We start from the raw sequence: 21,692 nt of genomic DNA on the forward strand, positions 1-21,692 counted from the left end.
GTCCGACTCTGTGCGACCCCATGGAGTGCCATACATCGTGCCAAACTCCTCTGCAGGCCTCAGAGGAGAAAGCAATTACCCTGGCGTCCTAAATACAGGTCGGAACCTCCTGGCAACCAACGCAGAGGCTTTTGGTAAGGATGAGGATGCTGTGTCTGAAGGACAGCGATGGGGACATTGAAGGGTCCTGATAACTACTTGATGGCCGAACCAAAGGGATAAATGGTCAGCTCTTCCATCACCTTCCTCCAGATCTAAGGCCGCAGTTTCCCAGCTCCACAGCCTGAGGCCTGGGGGCCCCAGGACCTCCCCTTGAGGACAACATCACAAAAGGAGAGCCCAGAAGTTTTCACTGTCCACCCTGCGCTCCACAGGGAAGAGGGAAAGAACAGCCAGAAATAGGTCTAGAGGATTCGTAATTGGCGGGGGTAAACTGCAGTGTGCAGCCTTGCAGGTGCATCTCTGAAAACTGTCCTTCCCCTCCTCTGCTCCCCGCTTCTTCCTGCGGGTCCTCGGAGCTTTGCAGCGCCCCTGGGGACCCATCTTGCCTGCCTTGGAAAGGGTAGAGGGTACAGGAAGGGTGGAGGAAGTAGAATTAGAATCAGTTAACGTGCTACTTGTTAGCAGCTCTGGTTAAAATAACACAGCCTCACATCCAGGCAGCCTAGACGGCGCAGATGGAATCTGGGGCTTATTTTGGACTCGGTTTGCTGGTGTTAAGTCACAGTTAGCATGGGCTCTCTCTCTTTTCAGTTAGTCTGGACAATGCAGAACTGGCTAGCTATGGGGCAAAAAAAGAAAAAAAGCTTAATGTTACTTTTTTTTTGTGAGGCCCCAGTTGCATGTGAACATGAACCAGAATGTCAGGAGCTGATGGCTGGATGCACACACTCGCACACCACACACACTCACTCACACGAGCATTCTGGATTCAAAGCCTGTAGGCTCTATTTCTGAATTTAAGGGGAAAGAAGTGTTCTCTCTTGTAAAAACCCAAGGCACCTAAAGCTACCTCTCAAATGAGGTCACTGCAGATTCTAGAATCTCACTCCTTGCTCACAGGCACCCCCCCCTTTTTAAATTTTTTTAAATTGCAGGATAATTGGTTTACAGAATTCTGCGGTGTTCTGTCAGACCTCAACAAGAATCAGCCACAGGCACACCCACGTCCCCTCCCTCCCGGACCCCCTCCCGTCTCCTCCACCCCAGCCTGCGGCCTGAGCTCCCCGAGTCGCACAGCACGCTCCCATTCTATCTGTGTCACACACGGCCCTGTACGTTTCCGCGTTACTCTCTCCATTCATCTCCCCTTCTCCCATGTCCGCAGGTCTGTTCTCTATGCCTGTTTCTCCCTTGCTGCCCTGAAGCCCACAGGCCCTTTTTAAAAATCTTAGTCCTGAAAGAGCAACAGGCACCGTCCCACAGGTGGTCTCCTCACGTCCAGGGAGTCCGAGTCGTAAAGTCTCAGTCACTGTGCTTCCCTAACTCCTCGTGGTCTTTGACGCAGCACAGAACTTGCCGGCACTTAAAAGAGAACAAGTGTTTAGAATCATTTGGAAAACATTTTTTGACCGTTTGAGGGTGGCAGGGGGCCTCACCCCTTCTCTTAAGTTAAATGTCGCAGCACCTGGGAAGGTGTGAATTTAGTCTTTCTTTAGTCATCTCTGAAAATCCAGGAGTTTGTTTGTTTTTAACCAAGGTAACGTCTCTTTTTGGCCCTGCTGCACAGCATGCAGGGTCTTAGTTCCCCAGCCAGGGACTGAGCCTGTGCCCCCGCAGCCTTGACCAATGGCCAGCGGGCGAGTCCCTAACCATTCTTCCTGCACTCTGCTAGCATTCCACAAAACAAGAGTCAAGTGTGGCCCAACTTGTGATGCAGCTCACAGTTCCACTCAAGGGTTCTAGAGGTTGAGAATGGAGAAAATTGCAGGAAGTCTTTTAAAATACTCAAATCAGAAAAAAAATATGATATAGAGAATGGAGGTCAGAGTTATGTTTGGTTTTTATTGTTCTATAATCCTGAGCAACATTGAGCCTGAAAGCCTTTCCTTTTAATCCAAGATGTCGAGTCTAGCCAAATTCCATAAAATTGATTAATAAGACAGTTCTTGTATGTTACCCCAAAATACAGCATATGTGTTTCTGTAAGATAGCTCACTTAGCTCATGAAACTCTTACAGTATCCTAGGAATTATTCAAACTCTAAAATTGCTTCCAATCTCCTACTTCATTGAAATGACAATATACAATATGCCAGCTAGCAAGTAAGATATAAGAAGAGTACCGTGTACTGAAATGTCTGCAGTTGATAACTCATAATGGGTTTAGGAGAGAGTCTGTGTTATTGAGACAATGTCAGTTTGTACTTATCAAAATTTCTGCCCCTGTAATAGTCACAAATGTTACTTGGGCTTTTAACTTGGTCTCTACAGCTTTACCCTGTTACCTGCTATTTAAATGCATAGCTAAAATGTGTAAGTTCCATAGATTACCACAGAAGTAAACACATTGATTCAAGTGTCCGTCATCCAGCATTTCTCATGGGTTCTATACTGTGTAAGAATCTAGGAGCTGTTAGCATTCAGTCCTGCTCTTGGTTACATATTGTGTGTTACTTTGAAATTGCCGTATATCAAAGTGAGTTTTCTTTATACAGCATTTTTTGTCCTCAAGAAAATACTGAAGAAGCCCTGTTGTTACTGCTGATTAGTGAGTCAATGGTGAGTAGAAGGTGTCTTTGCATTTTTCTTTCCCCTATTCCTTTAGTCCCTGTTTTGATACGGTGACCCCATCAGGACAGTGACTCTTTCTTTGCAGAAACAAGAAGAGCACTTTCTGAAGGGGATACCTGGTGGGAAAAATAACTACAGTGGTTTAAAGGGAGGTGTTTCTAATTCTTGGGCTGGCTAGAAATGGCCCTGGGTTGGCCTGAAGCATAAAGCTCCTCTTTCCCTTAGCAATTAGCAGGCATCTGAGTTCATTCATTTATCCACAGAGTACTGCTTGAACAAGAACACAGTTGCATATGGGTAACTACAGCTAAAATGACCATCAAGGGAACCTTAAATGGGGGGTTGGGGAGAAGCCCTCAAGGGTCAGCCTTTATGAGCCTTCTTCATTTGCCTTGGGAGGGAGAATTGGGGGGTGAAACACTGGCTGTATTGAACCTCTGGTTTCCATAGCAGCAGCCTGATGACCCTGCCTTGTGTTCCGGCCCAGGTCCTCTCTCCAACCCCCTACCTGTTCCCCAGGCATTGCAGAGTCCCAGGCCAGGGGAGCCCACTCTGTTACCCGGCTCTGCTGTTGGGAGGGAGTTTTTGCCAGACCATCAGATTCCTCTGAGATGTTTTCTTAGTGTTTGGCCAGAAGATCGAATTTAGGTCTAGAATTTCATCATTCATCATTTACTGGGTTTCTTCTTAGCACGTCGCCAGGTGTGACGGCCCAGCTTGAAGCATGCCAGAGTAATATGGGTCATAGTAGTTAGCACTTAACTACTTAAGTAGTTGGCACTTAAATGACGTGTGCTGAGCACCTGAGCAGAACAGCAAGCCCGGGGCTTGGAAGGTCCTGTGCCCACCTACTCATTTAGACGAGGGACTGGAGGCGCCCTTCAGTGGCCTCCTGCTCCTTCCAGCAGACATTCTGTCTCCTTCCATAACTCCCAACCTGCTGGGCAGGCAGGAGGGAAACAAGGAGAAAAACAAGGTGTGACTAAAGCAAAAGAAGTGCCCCTGTACTCCAAGCTTACAGTTTAAGCGGAAGCATGAAATATCCTCCGGGGAAGAAGACTTAGAAACGGGTGCTGAGTGAAGAAGGGGCAGAAGAGGCTGGGGTTGGGCAGGGAGGGTAGCTTTCTTGCCTTAATTTAAAGCTTTGGTTTTCTTTTTCTGTGAAATGGCCCTGAGATGTTTACAACAGGGAGACTGCTTGAGTTACCGCATCTTTTTATTTGGAAGCCCTTTGACGTCATTGGCCCCACTTCCTCTGAAGGATACAGGTCGCCTCCATGGCTCATCTTTCCCTGACTGTCAGCTGGTGACTGCGGATGGTGTCATTTACATGCTCTCCTCCGCCTTGGCACAGGCCGCGCCCGTGGGCTCCTGTAACTGGCATTCAGACGAGCGGGTCGCGCTGCGCTCGGTCGTCAGTCCCGTGGCAGGTGGATGGGGCGGGGGGAGCGCCACTGCATTCCCCCCTCTTCATGGGGCTCTGCACAACCTGCCATTTAGCTTCCTTTGGGCAATCTCGGTTAGTGGCAGTGGAACAGTCTGAGAGCATAGTGACCGTGCACTTCCGCCCTCTTGGACAGTGCTGATTGAAAATACTGTGTTCTGTTGTCAGGCTGTGCGCGCTGCAGTTTGGAATTTGGGGAAGCTGGCGACGTCTCTAGAAGGCATGCCCTCAGAGTAGACATCTAACTCTCCTGCTTCCTCACTGCAGCGACAGACTCTATAATAATACTCAAATTTCGGATCCCCTGGAGGCAGTCAAATTCGACTCTGTCGTATTTAATTTCCAGAAAATCTCTTCAGAGGGTGATGAAATCCAAACGATGACAGTAAATAACCAGGACGGCTATGTTTTCCCTGTAGATCCTTCCATGGGTACGTAGGTAGAAGTCTAAATTGAGTTGCCTTTGGAAGCCTTTTTTCATGTCCCTTGATTTTTTTTTTCTTCCAGTTTTTAGACAGAAAATAGATGTGCTCAATTTCAGAACCAAAATGAGAATTGCTGTGTTGTGTATGTGTGTGTGTGTCTGAGAAAATTGTATTCTCCTCTGGTCCTGATTTTAACTTAGAAACATAAATTTGTCAATGGTCCCTCCGCCTACAAGAACTCATTTGGAGTTGAACTGTGTTCTTACCTCAAATCAAATTAGTTTCTCCAGGAGAAGGGAGTTATCAGAACTGTATTTTAGCACAATTACCACTGAGACAGCATTCTGGGATATTGATTATTTGTGGACCTGCTTGAGATTCTGTACTGTACCTTTTTAATCAAAAGGCACTGATAGACTTTCTCTTTAAAAAGAAAAAAGGAACGCATTTGGCATAACCTGAAAACCTTTCTTAAATAATGTTTTGTTGTGTTCCCTTCTCTCTCAGGTTGGTCTCAGTATGGAACATTTGGAGCAAATAAATCAAATGAGACCACTGATAGCAGGCCCTATTTCCCTCACAGCTTCTTTTGTTCGCTCCAAAGGCATTCCTAACCAGACAAACTTACAATGAAATTTTCAAAAGCAGGCTTGTCTCCATAAGAGATGACTCACTTTGTAGGAAGTGGCCTGTCTCACATATTTCTTATTTGTCTTTGACATTTAAGGGGAAGGAGTTCTAAAATGAGTAAGTGCTGACAGGAGGCTACAGGTCAGTGCCTTGGACTCACACAGAAGAAAGTGTCCGTCTCATCAGCGATCGAGAAGGTGTGTGCACGGCCTTTCCCAGTGTCAGGCTGGAAGGTAGACGTTGGGCTGCCGGAACCAGTGACCCTGGTCCCTCGAGAGCCAGTTTCACAGGGAAAATGGAAGGGCCCTTTCTGTGTTCCTAGGGGTGGATAGGTCTGGAGCCTTCTGTTAATTAGAAGGGGAAAGAAGACAGGCCAAGTCTAACTTCATTGGTGCCGAACTCCGTTAGGGAGAAAAGGAAAATGAGCTACGTCTAGAGTCTCGAGTACACGTGATGTGTTTGGAGGAATCGGCGGAGTGATTGCAAAAGTAATGAAAACAAGTTGCCATGGAGAGCAGTTGATTTCTAGATGAATCAGACGAACAAGCTCGAATGCGCCTGCGGTGTTCCTGTGCTGAGCAGTGGGGGTGTGAAACAGACAAGCCTCCCTGTTCTCCTGAGCCCTCTGCACTAACATCTTTTAAAACCAAAGTCTGTTTGCGTCTTACTTTTTCTTCTACATCTGTTCTGTGCTCCCCTGAACAAAGTTGAATGAGTCTTTGTAGTCTTTTCCAGTGAAGCTATCACACAGAGATTTGAATGTTGCTTGGGTGAGAGATGAAAAGGACGATACATCTCTGTAGGACTGATGTGCCCTGATAACAGCGTTTGGCAATAGGAAGTGTGGGGCTGGGGATTTTCTCCTGCTTTTTCATGTAGAGGACAAGCAGGATCCATAATTGAGACACAGCAGGGCTTCATCTGATGGACGATTCTGCTGCCCTCAAGCACAGCTGTGTCTGCTGCGTGGCTGGCTGTGAGCCTGAGCCCAGGAGAAACCACTGTGCTTGGCATCCGCTCCTGAAGCTTCCTCCAGACGCCTCGCAATGCGGGCAAGTGCCCTCCAGGCCTTCTGAGTCCTGCGGTGCTCTGGGGATCTTGAGTAAACGACCCCTTACTCACTCGTGCCCTTGTCCCCAGGCCCTCGGCAAGCTCTTAGGGGCAGCAGGCCCTGAATGGCTTCCCTGCACAAAGCGATAGCTGTGTGCACGGCCAGCTCACCATCTGCTTCTCTCTTCCGTGTTGTTTTCAGGCCAACCGTGACGCTGTGCTGAGCAGGATACCTGAGCACAAGAGCGACCGTCTCATCAGTTTACAGAGTGCATCTGTGGTCTATGATTTACTGACCATTGCTCTTGGAAGAAGAGGCCAGTATGAGATGCTGTCAGAGGTACAGCCCTTGAGTCTGGTTGACTTCCAGGCAGTGGGTGGTGCTGGTGGTGTGAGTGCTGGAGGAGCTGGGCGACCTGGTCTTCACACACACACACACACCCCGCCCCCCTCACTGGCAGCCATGTACACTCGGGCCCCTCATCTAACTTTGGTTTCCTTTTCTGCAAAATGCGGATCAGGCTGCACAATGTGACAGTGGGATTCACCAGTGCTCACTTCCTACCGGTGGTCCGTAAACCCACTGGGGGTGAGTTTGTCTGTAAGAGAAAGCAAGCGTTTCTCAGGCAGTTTCTTTTTCAGTGTGATTTCCATGCTGATCCCCATTCTCCCATCTGTGATATTAATTTCCTTGTAAAGCTGGTTTTATTTTATGTCAAGTATTGTGGCATAACTACTGGCGCACTGGCGACTTCCGCCCCAGGGTGCGCTGAGTGAGCCGGGACTTCCGGGACAGCGTGCGTCGAGTGAGCCGGGTCTTCCGGCACGGGGTGGGCTGAGTGAGCCGGGACTTCCGGCCCAGGGTGCGTCGAGTGATCCGGGACTTCCGGGACCGCGTGCGTCCAGTGAGCCGGCACTTCCGCCCCAGGGTGCGCTGAGTGAGCCGGGACTTCCGGGACAGCGTGCGTCGAGTGATCCGGGACTTGCGGGACCGCGTGCGTCGAGTGAGCCGGGTCTTCCGGCACGGGGTGGGCTGAGTGAGCCGGGACTTCCGGCCCAGGGTGCGTCAAGTGATCCGGGACTTCCGGGACCGCGTGCGTCCAGTGAGCCGGCACTTCCGGCACGGGGTGCGCTGAGTGAGCCGGAAGAGGCTTAAGGGAGAGTGGGCGGTGCCTTTGTGTGTAGTCTTTCGCTCATTCTGAGGAGACCCCAGTTGCTTACAGGTGTTGCCGCCTCATTCCCTCCGCTGCTGAGAGGCGTTCAGGCTGGAAGCTGGACTGTTTTACAGTTTCGGAGAAGCTGGTTAGTCGGAGGCCATGCTTATGCGTTATTGAGGGACTGCCCAGGACACCAAATCTACCCCCGAGAGGCTAACTTAGTCACAGGATCATTTTATCTCTTCCCCAGAGGAGTAAAAAGAACAGGAGGAAAGAAAAACCACTCCTTTTGTTCAAATGAACCTTTCCACGTTTTATCTTGTTTCTTCTGAATTTATGCGCGTTGCCCCAGCCCCTGGGCACGCGGACGGGGAATGAAATACTGTAACAGATTGGCTGACGTCGCTCGGGCGCCCGGCTCACCCTGCAGCCCGCCGCTGCCCCGCCGCTTTAGGCAGGAGCCTCGGGGAACAGACGAGCCTGCGTGGCTCCCATCTTTTTTTAGCCTTCGGTTTGGTGACTATACAGGGCGACGGTTACTCAGGCTTCAGGGAAAAAAAAAGCCCCTCACAAACGGGCTCCGATGAAGCGCTGAGTCCGGGTGCTCCTGTCCCGAGGTGCACACCGGGCGCGTCCCAGGCTGGGGGTGGGCCCGGCTTCTTCATCACCCCGGGGGCTTCGCCTGCCAGGGACCCTCTCCTCCTGGCCGGCTGAGTTCCTGTCCACCGCCTCCACCAGGGAGAGAGCCACGCAGCTCACAGCCGAGTTCTTCTAAGGGGCACTCCCCTCCCCGCCCCGACAACCGCTGAAAGCCTCTCGGCGTCCAAGGCTGCGCGGGGCTTGCACGACCGCTCTCCTCCCGTCGTGGGGCCGCAGAACCGGCCCCCGGCTTGAAACTCGCCTGTGTCCGAAACAGGTGTGAGGAGGCCGGGGTGGCGGACGAGCTGGATGGCCCCTGCCCGCGGGCGGACCCTCGTGCCACGAATGGCTCTGGGGGACGGCTGTCACCTAGCGGCATTCCTCTGTGAGCCGGCGGCTCCCTGGCATGCGCTTCGGCCTGGCGCGGAATCCTGGGACCGCGTTTCCAGCCAGATAGCTTTCACCTTGACGCCACGCCTCGCTTCGTCCCGTGGTCGTGCCCTGACGCCCAAGTCGCTGGGTAGTCTGGTTGGTTGGCAGAGCCTTGGTTCAGAATTCACTGCACTGGTCACACGGACCCTGTGGAGACGGGGCGGGGTTGCCTTGAAGGGGCTGGAGCAGAACAGTGGGAGCCTTTGGAGCCTTTTGAGTTTTGTGCCGTGTCAGTGTTTTACCCATAAGTCAGTGGGTCAAATATATAAAATGGAGGACATTCATTTTTAAAATCCCATATATATGCAGGCCCCGATTCTGTGCTGGGGGCTGTGATTAGGGCTGGGGGTGCAGTATTGATCAAGGTGGGGTCCCTGCGGGTGAGTGACCCCTAGTCCAGAAGAAGAGACTGCCAAAGCAGCAGGCAGTCACCATCTGGGGTGCCTGATGTTGGGACAGTCTCCGTGCAGGTTCTGCATACAGTCACGAAGGACTTGAATCCTTGGCCTTAGTTTTTCTTGCTATTTCTGCTTGGGCTTGCAGATGGAGCTTTCCCCAGCAAACATTTGGTATCTGCGTTGTCTCAGATCTAAGTAGGGCTGTCGTGGGAGGAAGGCGAAAATGCAGAGCATCTCGCAGGCCAGGCCTGTCTTTGGAGAGCTCTCCTGGGGACAGGGGCTCGGTCCACCCTTGGTTGAGCATGGACACCCCCACTGCCCTTTGCTCCAGGTCCTACTTAAACTGTCCTGCTTCCCTCATTTGCTGCTGTTTCCTTTCTTTTTTCCTTCTTCTCATTTGCCCTTCCGTTTTCTGAGGACTTTAGGTTAAAAGGCTAAGTGAACTTTTTTTAATCGAGGTAAATTTATAAAACATATACTTAACCATTTTAGAAGTTTCAATACAGTGGCATTTAATACTTTCCTGCTATTGGGCAATCATCACCTCTAATTTCAAAACACTTTCATCACCCTGAAAGGAAACCCCATCCCCATAAGTATTTGTTCGTCATTTCTCCTTCCTGCCAAGCCCTGTCAGCTGCTAATCTGATTTTTGACTCTGTGAATTTAGCTATTTTGAATATAAGTCCCCAACATACAAAGGAGTTCCGTTCCGAGAGCATGTTCGTAAGTCTAGATATCAACTAACACAGTTAGCTATATAGTACTGTACTGTAATGGGTTTATAATACCTTTCACACAAATAATACATAAAAAAAGTAGCAAAACATTTTAAATTTTACAGTACAGTACCTTGAAAACACTAGTACGTACAACCACTGGCATACGGAGGCTGGCCATCGAGTGAACAGGCAGGAAGAGTTACTGACGAGGAGGGAGAGGAGGCGGGAGATGGTGGGGTTGAAGGGTCATCAGCGGCAGGAGATGGAGGGCAGGCTGCGGCTTCACTCACACTTGGCACTGACAGGACACACATTTGCGTCTGTGAAAGTGTGTCACTTGAAGGGTCATATGTGGGTGACTTACTGTATTTCGTATGAATAGAATTGTCCAGTATATGATCTTCTGAGCTTATTATACTTCCACTTACCCATTGGCAGTGACTGTATGTAACTTCATCGTTTTATATAGCTGTATAGTATTCCATTGTTTGAGTGTACTAAAATTTATGTAACCAGTTCTGGTTTATAGTCATTTAGGATATTTCTAAATTTTGCCTTTAATAATGTTACAGAATAGTTTCATTATAATTTTGAACCTATGCTTTAATGAATAAATACATGTACATCTTTGTAAGTTTCAAGGAATGGAATAATATTATAGATGTTTTATTGTGAATATTCCCAGTCATTCTTCTCTCCTCCATTGACACCACCCCCCCCAGCCCAGCCACCTCAACGCCCAAACCTAAGTCAGCAACCTCATGTGTCCTGGATCAGCAACCTCATGTGTCAGGCCCTGAAATCGGAGAGCTTGGGCTTGAGTTCCTGATTTGCCACTTACTAGTTATACAATTCCAGCAAGTCATTAACCTCTTATGCCTCAATCTTGCCTTCTGTAAAACAGGGATAATACTCACACCCATCTCATATCATTCTGAGGCTTGTTTGCTAATCCGTGCAAAGGGCTCAGAACAGAGCCCAGCGCGTAGATTGCATTAAACCGCAGCTGCATGCTGCCGGGCTGTCCCTGCCACTCTGCACAGGACTTGCCCGGCACCAGGCAAGCAGCTAAGTATACAGGAGTGACCTGACCTTTCCGGAAACTTCCAGTCGTCAGGAACAAGCACGTGGAGAGGCAGCCAGTTAGAGAAGGCCGGATAGTGAAGGCCTGTTGACTGCAGGTGAGAGCTCTAGGCCAGGTGCGGCGGAGCTGGCCAGCTGGTCACCAGGGAGGATCGCAGCAGCCAGTGTGTGAATTGGCTCCGCAAGGCCTGAGAGGAGTCAAAACATCTAAGAGCAGAGGGACAGCCTCACCATCAAGGTCAGAGAGGCGGGAGGGCGGGGAGGAGGAGAGGACACCGCGTGGAAAGTGTGGAGGCAGGTTGCCAGGCCCTGATACGCAGGGGTCACCTTTGTGCCGGCTGGACCTTTGATGAACAGAGGAGTCACCACCACCAGGCTGCTGTGAGAGAGGCAGTCTTGCCTCCTGCTCGCCCCCTCCTCTCGCCCTCCTCCCTTTTCTTGTCCCCAAGCAACAGCAGCACTCCTGCGTCAGGACCCGCTGACCCAGGTCCTCCTGCCAGCAGGAAGAGGCCGGCGTGACTGCCTCGGCTCCCAGCCTGTCTCCTCCTCGCCCCTCCTGTCACTGACAGCTTTGCATGGGTTCTAAGTGCTGTGCAGACTCTGCCCTTCAAGAGCTGTGCTTGGGGACCTCCGGGGCGGTCCAGTGGTTAAGATTCCATGCTTCTAACGCAGGGGGCACGGATTCAGTACTTGGTTGCGGAAGTAAGATCCCACATTCCCGCTGAGCAGGATGGCCAAAATAAAAATAAATATCTAAAAATTAAAAAACAGAAGAACTCTGCTTACTTGGGGAGCAGAGCCACGTTCCTCTCTGTCTCTTGTTTGAGACAGAAGTCTCTTCTCACATCTCGAGAAGGGCCACCTCTGTGTGTGCCCACACGATGCCCTCCTTTCTCTCGGGCGCTATTCAGCCAGCCCCTGGGTGAGGCGCACGGTATACAGAGGGAATTCAAACCAAAGGGGCGTCCCACCCTCATCCCGACAGGTCTAAATACTAGCAATGGTCGCCGTCCCTGCAGTGCTAGGCGTCTGTGTGTTCTTAAAGACTCACATGGGGACTGCCCTGGTGGTCCGGGGGCTAATACTCTGTGCTCCCAACGCAGGAGACCCGGGCTCGACCCCCGGTCAGGGAGCTAGGTGCTGCATGCCACAGCTAAGACTCAGCGCAACCAAATAAATAAATTAAAAAGCAAAAGACTCATGTGAGCCCTGCTGAAAGGCTTGTGTAGGAAGGAACACTTCTTTTCTCCCCGTTCAGTTTGAACAGTAGCACTAGTTGGCATGACAACCTGTGCTATTAAAAGTAAAGCAACAAGCTCCGCTTTCCTTGCTTTTGAGAATGAACCCAAGCTGCTAAGGAGGCTTGTTTCTTGACTATTAATGGCTCCATTTTAACGGAACGTTATGGGGTCTTTTGTGAAGGGTGTATGTATCCCCTCTCCACAGACATGGCAGCTTTAAAGACAGAAATGGTATTTTTTATCTTTCCCACTGAACTCGTGTTCATTTGTTTATGGTAAATCTCAGCAACTCTTGTAGTTCTGTGGGTAGAAATGTCTGGCTAGTACCAAAGGGACATTTACACATCCCTGCCCCCCAAACACTTATTTAATCAGGGAGCCTCGTGAAAAACACTTGAAGGTCTAACTAAACCTGCTTGACTGGCCGACTGTTTGTTAGTTTACATTAGCGTTTGGTCTGTCATGCACCCCACTCTGCAGAAACCCAGCCTTGACCTGCGTGCCAGGGTCTCCGGAAGGCGTTAGGGCGGCCTGACGGCCTGGGAGCCACTTCTGAGACAGAAGGGCAGGTGGTTTGGTTTACGTGCTCACCTGTCCTCCTGTCTGAGAAGTGGCTCCCAGAAGTGGCTCTTCAGTCATGTCCTACTTTGTGACCCCGTGGACTGGAGCCTGCCAGGCTCCTCTGTCCATGGGATTTTCCCGCCAAGAATACTGGAATGGGTTGCCATTTCCTTCTCTAGGGGGTCTCCCTAACCCAGGGATCAAAGCCTTGTCTCCCGTGCCTCCTGCACTGCAGGCATACTCTTTACTGCTGAGCCACCAGGGAAGCCTTGGTTTATTACAGGCACCCAGTAACAACTTGCTGAATCACCCAGTCCTTCAAAACCAGTGGACATTCTCATCCTGCTTTTCTTTGGTTTGGGGGTAACCTGTCCCTGGATGTGCAATGAGTGTAGCTTCCAGAGGTTGGCCCAAAGGTTAAAGGTCATCTACGTGGGAACTGGGTCACAGAGGAAGAGGTGGGCCCCACTTGGGGCTGAGCACTGACTGGTAGGATCCCAGCTCTGGTCCAGCTTTGGGGGTCAGCCTCCAGAGGGATCAGCTCCGCCATTGTTATCGACAGTCCTGCCGCAAAGAATCTCAGCCACTGCGTGGCCACTGGTACCTACAACCCCACCAACATGAATATGTTTTTGAATTAAGCTTCATTGTTCTTACGGCCCTCAAGGGAAAAATGTTTTGCCTTAATGCCATATTAACCTTTTAAACATGTATAATTCAGCGGCATTAACTAGATTCACAGCGCTGAGTAGCTATCATGTCTGTTTCCAAACTTGATCGTCATCCCAAATAGAAACTCGTTATCTGCCAAGCAATGCTCCCCATTCCCACAGCTTCCATAACCTGGTGCCTCTCAGCTAATTTCTGTGTCTGTGACTCTTGCCTGTTCTGGGTGCATTATATACATGGAGTCATGCAATACTGATGTTTTGTTTCTGGCTGATTTCGGGTAGTCTAGTGTTTTCAAGGTTCAATGTCATAAAGATAAATCTGATCGCATAGCTCAAAGCTTCACTCCTCTTCACAGCTGAGCAGTGTTCCACTGTGTGTGGGCCACACTTTGTTCATTCTTCTGCTGATGGGCACGTGGACTGTTCCCACATTTTAGCTATTGTGAATGACGCTGCTGTGGACACTGGTAGACACGTGTCTGAGTTCCTGTTTTCTTCTATCAAGAGCGAAATTGCCAGGTCATATGGTAATTCTCTCTTAACTTTCTGAAGAACTTCCAAACTGTTTTTTACAGCAGCGGCACCATTGTTGCATTCCATACAGAAAGGCACAAGGATTCGAATTCCTCACCAACACTTGCATTTTTTTTTTGTTTTTTGGTTCATTTTATTATAGCCATTCTGGTAACGGAAACGGCACCTCGCTGTGTGTCTGCCTCCTGACGACTGCCGTTGAACATCTTTTCATGTGCATACTCGTCATTTGTGTATTTTGTCTGGACGGTCGTCTGTTCAGGACGTTTGCCTGTGTTTAAGTTGGGTTGTTTGTCTTTTTGTTGTTGAGTTATAGGAGTTCTTTATTTAGTATAGGTGAAAGTCTTAGCAGATGTATGATTTGCAAACATATTTTCCCATTCAGCAGGTTGTTGTCCTCTTTCTTGAAAATGTCCTCTGATGCACACAAGTTTCCAATTCCAGTGAAGCCTCGTGTACTGATTCTCACACACGTTTCCGACTCCAGTGAAGCCTCATGTACTGATTTTCACACACGTTTCCGATCCCAGTGAAGCCTCGTGTACTGATTTTCACACACGTTTCCGACTCCAGTGAAGCCTCGTGTACTGATTCTCACACACGTTTCCGACTCCAGTGAAGCCTCGTGTACTGATTCTCACACACGTTTCCGATCCCAGTGAAGCCTGTGTACTGATTCTCACACACGTTTCCGACTCCAGTGAAGCCTCGTGTACTGATTCTTTCCTTGTGTTGCTCTTGCTGCAGCGTCCTATCTAAGAACCCATTGCCAAATCCAAGGTCACGAAGATTATTACCTATATTTTCCTATAAGAATTTTATGGTTTCTTTTTTATTTTTTAAGAAACTGTTTCTTGTTGACCCATTTTGAGCTAATTTTTGTATATGGTGTCAGGTGGGGCTCCGACTTCATTCTTTTACATGTGGGAATTCAGTTTTCCTGGCAACATTGTCTTAGAGGCCATTCTTTCCCCCATTGGTTGAATTTGGTGCCCTTGTCAACAGTCCATTAGGCAGCAGATGTGTGGGTTTATCTCCAGGCTTCCGTTCTGCCCTGTTGGTCTGCGTGCTTATTCTTAGGACAATCCACACTGTTTTCGTTGCCGTGCCTTTATGATAAGCTTTAACATTGGGAAGCTGTGTTTTCCAGCGCTGCTCTTTTTCAAGATTGCTTTGACTCTTCATTGTTTCTGTTATGGCATCAACTCTGGATTCTTGGTATTTCACTGCGCTTCTCACAATGCCTCCTTCTTTCTCTGTGCCAGCCCCCGCCCGCCCCTCCCCCTGCCCCCGCCACACACACACACCTTGCAGGCCATCTGAGAGAATGGATCCTGACGCTGGGGCTATATTCAGGCATTCATCGAGCACCTATTTTGTATAAGACACACCCCTGGGGAGAGCCTGGGGCTCCCTTCCTCCCCTCCCTAGCTCTTGCACATGTTCGGGGGCACTCTGAAGTCCCTGGTGGTCGGAGCCGGGGAGCTAGAAAGACCAGAAGGTGAGTGCAGCTGAGGAGGGAGGAGGCTGAGGAATGAAATGCCCATTTCTTGAGTAAGTGGCTCATGTATAAGAACAGCAGAGAGCTACTCAGTGAAAGAATGGCTGGAGCAGTATTTGCACAGAGCCCTGAGGACCCTTCACTCATTGTGCAAACTCTGTGTCTTTTTTCATTCAGGAAGTATTTACTGAGAAGCTATCACCAGACATTATTCTGGATTTTGATGATATAGAGTAAACAAACAACCCCCCCACAAAATCACTGTTCTCATAAAAATAACAAAAGTAGAAAAAAAGCACCTGTAGGGGAAAGAGTGTTTCTCCAGTCATGACAAGCTGACTGGCAGCAGACGATGGAAAACGGGAAACACTGAGAGCGCATCCCGCAGTCAGTCTAGAGCTGTGCCCAGCAGAACCAGCCTCCCCAATGCGCCCAAGCAGGCGGACTGCCTGATGAAAACAGGCGGCCTCTCCCCGTGCCACTGCTGCGGGTCGGTTGCTGAGTCGTGTCCGACTCTTCTCGACCCCATGGACTGTATCCTGCCAGGCTCCTCGGTCCATGGGATCTTTCAGGCGTGAAAACGGGTGTGGGTTGTTGTTTCCTTCTCCAGGGGAGTCTTCCCAGATCAGGGATCGAACCCACGTCTCCCACATTGGCAGGCGGCTTCTTTACCACTGAGCCACCTGGGACGCCCGCCTCTCCCATTAAGAGCGTCTAAATAAAAATACTTGAACTCCAGTGTCGCCGCCGTGCAGACTCGACCCAGTTGCTTCGTATGGCTGGAGGGAGAGCGTGCCGGAGGGTGGCGTCCGGTGTTCATGCTCTATAGTAAAGCCTGTGACCTTTGAAAAACAACCCACTCTCTACTCCTCCCACTGTGGCCAGGGGCAGCGGTGGCCTCCAATTTAAGCATTTGCCAAAGCAAGAGAGCTAGAAACGCCTCTGCCGTGTCACTGTTACAGGGCAAAAAGAGAGACGGGAAGCGGGGGCATGGATGTGGGGTTGGCTCAGTTTTATTTCCAACTTAAGGGGAGAAAACTTGAGCAAGCCTTGACGGATGTTGTCTATATTTTCTCAAAGCTGGGTGGGAGGACTTTTATTTGTAGCTGAGAGTCCCATCAGCCTGCCTTTGTAGAAGCTTTTCTTGGCCCCAGAGTCTTTGTAGAGTTGATCTCTTGAACTGTACTTTAATTTGTATTTTTATCAATATAGTTAGTTGATTTGGAAATATGTAGCTGAGAGTCCCAGCAGCCTGCCTTTGTAGAAGCTTTTCTTGGCCCCAGACTCTTTGCAGAGTTGATCTCTTGAACTGTGCTTTGATTTCTACTTTTATCAATACAGTTAGTTGATTTGGAAATAAGGGCTTGGAGCTGAGCGGCATGAGACCTGGGTTCCGATTTCAGGTGTGCCACCGTGTGACCCTGGGCAGGTTCTGTCTCTTCTCTGAGGCTTAGTTTCCACATCCTTAGTAAAGTATGAGCAGGAAGAGGTCATGTCAAAGGTCAGCACGTTCTCTGATTATGTCAATCCATGGATTTAAGGTAATGGTCTAAGAAATATAAATTGCTTAGTTTTTTATCGCTAATGTTAAAAAAAATGAAATATCATATACCATGTTCAATTATTAAAAACTGTCACACAGCTGCCAGGAGTCACAATAATTACTTGACTCCTTAAGTAACTATGATGAAGCAAAGAAAACCTTCCTACTTGGTTGGCTGAGGAATGTACGTTACGAGAGCTTCTAGGATATGCCCGTCACGTCCGCAAAGGTGAGTAAGGAAGTTCACTGCGCTGATTGTTCTGTTTTAATAGGGATGGATTTCGGACTTCAGCTCCAGGCTAAATTTGAGGGGTATCTGATTATTTTATCCATCCCCCCTCCCCCATGGGTTTTTGGAGGCTGAAGCTCACCCTCAAATTCCAAAAATAGACGTTGGCTTTTCCTTGCTCGTGGTATCATACAGCTGTCACTGCCATGCACCCGGTTCATGTCATGGGGCTGGGAAGGCAGTCGCTAAACCCTTTTCTTGTGCCAGAAGAACTTCTCATTCCTGGAGCCCCCTCAGAGATGGCTGATCGAGGAAGAGCCAAAATAGGGCACGGGAAAGGATGAGCTCTTGCTACCGAAAGGAAATCACAATTTTGGAAGTGACATTTTGACTACCACTCAAATGATTAGGATGCCAGCTAGAGTCTAATAACTGTTCTCCCAAATATTCTTGGTATTAAATGAATGTTATCTGGGATTTAGAGAGGTGGCAGCAGGATGTTGACAGTGAACGGGCCTCTCTTTCCTGGTAGAAATAATAACTGTCGCCAAGCCCGCCTTCTTTTCTCATGAGGGAGACAGTTTGGAGGTGGCGCCGCTGTTGCGTGTGGGTGACTCAGGGATACGTGGACCCTGGGCCTGCTCCACCGTCTCTCCGCTGGGCGCTGGAAGAGGAGAAAGGCCAGCATCCAGCTCTCATCTCCCCTTTCTCGCCTGGGGGCTCCCTCCCACGCTCCTCTGCCCTCCGCTGGCACCCCGATCCCGGGGCTCCCCACAGCAGACCTGGTCCTGTAGCAGCATCTGCTTCTCTGATGAAAGCAACACCAACAGCAACATGCTGATTGAATTTACTCTGCGCCAGCCACTCTTCTAAGCATTTTAAAAATTTTATTTATTTATTAATATTTATTTATGGGTCGAGCTGTGTGGCATGTGGGATCTTAGTTCCCTGTCCAGGGATCGAACCTGAGCCCCCTGAATTGGAAGCACAGTCTTAACCGCTGGACTGGCAGGAAGTCCGTCTTCCGAGCATTTTCACGCGTTCCTTCCTTGAACCCCACAGTGAGGCTCTGGCTGATAAGGGGGGAGTTGGCATGGAGTCAGCACGTCCTGTGCCTCTTCTCCAGCCACCGGCCTGCCTAGGCCTTGGTGACCGAGGCTGCCTCTTACGTGCACCCACTCCCATCTGGCTTCGCCCCCAAAAGCCTACATCTTCTTAAAAGTCCATTTTCATCCACTTAGACTGGAGCCATTACTGAAATGTGAATTCTTTTACTTTGTAGCACATAGTCTCTTCCCACAGAGAAGGCGATGGCAGCCCACTCCACTTCTCTTGCCTGGAAAATCCCATGGACGGAGGAGCCTGGTGGGCTGCAGTCCATGGGGTCTCGAAGAGTCGGACACGACTGAACGACTTCACTTTCACTTTTCACTTTCATGCATTGGAGAAGGAAATGGCAACCCACTCCAGTGTTCTTGCCTGGAGAATCCCAGGGACAGCAGAGCCTGGTGGGCTGCTCTCTCTGGGGTCGCACTGAGTCGGACACGACTGAAGTGACTTAGCAGTCTCTTCCCAATCTCCCTACTTTATTAAAACTGGAAATTTAAAATTTATGGACAAGATGTTATGCTATGATCTGCATCAGAATAATATGTTGGGGAGAAATGCGTTAGGGATATGCATGAAACAAGATTCAGAATTGAGAGGTTTCCCTGGTGGTCTGGTGGCTAAGCCTGCACTCCCAAGACAGGAGCCCAGGTCCAGTCCCTGGTCAGGGAACTAGACCCCACATGTCGTAACTAAGACACGTGCAGCCAAATAAATAAGTATTTTTTAAAAAAGATTGAGAATTGAGTTGATAGTTGAAATAAGGTGACAGGTACTTGGGGTTTTATTTTGTTATTTCCCCATCTTTGTCTTAGTTTGAGAATTTTCAATAATAAAAATTTTTAAGAAGGAAGAAACTGGAAATTTGTACTCTTATCACATCCAGATATGACTAGAACGCGTAAAAGGTGCAGTTAAACAGAATCAAGGTGAGCAAACACCTGGTCTAAGGAGCAGAGGCTGTGGGCGGCAAACGCCCCAGTGACACCCCAAGCCCCCCTTGCACTTAGACGCCTTCCCTGGAAGAGGGTTTCCTTTGTGATGCTGACCTGCGAGGCTTCCCTGGTGGCTCAGCGGTACAGAACTCCACCTGCGATGCAGGAGACGCTGGTTCAGTCCCTGGGTCAGGAAGATGCCCTGGAGGAGGGCCTGGCCACCCACTCTAGGATCCTTGCCTGGAGAATCCCACGGCCAGAGGGGCCTGGTGGGCTACTGTCCACGGGCTACTGTCCACGGGGTCGCAAAGAGTTGGACGCGTCTGAGGTGACTGAGCGTGCACACACGCCTGCTGACCTGAGCCACTTAGAGACTTATGTAACCTCAGCATTCACAGGCACGTAGAGGAGGACACGCTCTGTGGCTTAGCGGGATGCTTGGCATCAGGACCTCAGGAACAGCTGGAGCTGTCTGGGCACTTTTCCGAGCCAGCTCTCAGAAAGGCTGCCAAGAGCCCTCAGGAGGACAGCCATCCGCTGTGAGGCCAGAGCTGGGATATTTCGGAATCAGCGCAAAGGGTTAATTTGTAATTGTTGGCTTGCATTTCCTGTCTGTCTTTATAACACCCCTACAGCTTATACTGGAATGTGTGTTGTTACAGTAACGAGGAAGGGGTCCAAGCTGGGGGAGGCCTGTGAAAGGTCTGCATGTAGAGGAAACCACGGCCTGTCTTTATCAAACTGTGCGCCTTTGAGATGGCACAGCGGTGCTAGTGGACACCGTGAGATCTGTGGTTTCTTGAAAATCCTGCAAGCTGAAAAGACCCGAGTCCTCAGAGGACACGGAAACAAGGGCATATTGCTGAATCTCAGGAATAGTTCAGGGAACATGTGGTATTTTCAGGAGCCTTTTATTTAGCCAAACTTTGCTTTATGCGGTGAGAGGGGCCTAGCCGTTCAAGCGGCTTGTCCGTAGGGAGCTCTCAGAGGCAGGGGGAGCTGTGGCCCCAGCTCCGCAGCGGACTGCTGGGCGTAGAGCCTGCTCTCCCGGCGCTCTGAGCCCTGGCGCAGTCCTGGCTGCAGCTCCGCTCCGCTGCGTCCTCGATAAGTGGAACGGTACCTGTGTGGACGTCGCCACTGACTCGAGGGACGTGAGTCTGAGCAAACTCCAGCAGACATTGCTGCAGTCCATGAGGTCGCAAGGAGCCAGGCACGAGTCACTGACTGAACAGCCATCTGTTGGACCTCGTCGGGTCACCTGACCAGGATGAGGCAGTTCTCGTAAAGCAATCAGAACAGCGCCTGGCTGCAGTGTTAGCCAAGAGCTTGTGGCCTCAGCCGTCTGGGCTGCAGTAACAGAGTACCGCAGGCTGGGTTGCGTGTACACAAAAAGCTTTTAGTTCTCGTAGTTCTGGAGTCTGGGAAGTCCAAGATCATGACTAGCAAATTTGCTGTCTAGTAAAGGCTCACGTCCGGGTTGCAGACTGCCCACCGTGTCTGAAGGAGCAAGGGATCTCTCTGTGGCTCCACCCTCCCGACCAGGGTCCCCTAATATCACATGGGGGGTTAGGTTTCAACATATGAATTTTAGGGGAACACAAACATTCACTCCACACCACTTACTGGAAGCGTTAGTCACTCAGTCATGTCTGACTCTTTGCGACCCCATGGACTGTAGCCCACCAGGCTCCTCCGTCCATGGGATTCTCCAGGGAAGAATACTGGAGTGGGTTGCCGTTCCCTTCTCCAGGGGATCTTCCCGACCCAGGGATCGAACCTGCATCTCCTGCATTAGCAGGCGAATTCTTTGCCACTGCTCCACCTGGGGAGCTGGAGTATCTGCTTTATTATTCCCTTAATAAGTGATATGGGTGTCCCTGGTGGCTCAGCGGTAGAGAATCTACCTGCCAGTGTGGGAGACAGGGATTCTGTCCCTGGGTCGGGAAGCTCCCCTGGAGGAGGGCATGGCAACCCACTCCAGTGTTCCTGCCTGGAGAATCCCATGAAGAGAGGAGCCTGGCAGGCTACAGTCCATAGCGTCAGAAACAGTTGGACACGACTGAGCGCACTCAGCACAAACGTACATTCTCGTTTGGTTCTGTAAAGTTGTATGTTATTTTCAAGGTCCTCAGTCTGAATCCTTTCCTCAAATGAGGAAACATTTTATAAAGTAAATACTTATTTCTGATACAATGTATTGTAAGTTTGAATTTTCATATATTAAATTTGGATAAAATGATAGGCATCATGTTTCATTTTCTTTCTTAATTTAAGAGTATTCATTAAAAAAAAAAAAAGAAGCTAATCTACTAGCCTGGATCTGAGCACTGTCACTTTCTGTGTATTAGCTAATTTAATCCTCCTGGTAATTTCTCACTGCTTGCTGCTGTATTCCCCGTTTGGTAATGGGGAATCTGGGTTAGGGGTTGATTGGCTTTGCCCAAATTCACAAGGAGCCTGGCAGGCTGCAGTCCATGGGGTCCTGAGGGTCGGACACGACTGAGCAACTTCACTTTCACTTTTCACTTTCATGCATTGGAGAAGGAAATGGCAACCCACTCCAGTGTTCTTTCCTGGAGAATCCCAGGGACGGCGGAGCCTGGTGGGCTGCGTCTATGGGGTCACACAGAGTCGGACACGACTGAAGCGACTCAGCAG

The 21,692-nt window shown here is 49.8% G+C and overlaps 1 protein-coding gene across 2 annotated transcripts in view; it reads left to right on the plus strand.

The window, feature by feature from the left end:
- TTC7B (tetratricopeptide repeat domain 7B) overlaps positions 1 to 21,692 on the plus strand; it is a 270,549-nt gene that overhangs the window by 144,784 nt on the left and 104,073 nt on the right. For both annotated transcript variants that reach the window (XM_068964694.1, XM_068964695.1), the window contains exons 8-9: positions 2,657 to 2,720; positions 6,484 to 6,621. In XM_068964694.1, coding sequence (XP_068820795.1) covers positions 2,657 to 2,720; positions 6,484 to 6,621 — 202 coding nt within the window. The remainder of the gene's footprint in view (positions 1 to 2,656; positions 2,721 to 6,483; positions 6,622 to 21,692) is intronic.

This window comes from Capricornis sumatraensis, chromosome 2, assembly GCF_032405125.1.
Source record: "Capricornis sumatraensis isolate serow.1 chromosome 2, serow.2, whole genome shotgun sequence".
Taxonomy (NCBI): Eukaryota; Metazoa; Chordata; class Mammalia; order Artiodactyla; family Bovidae; genus Capricornis; species Capricornis sumatraensis.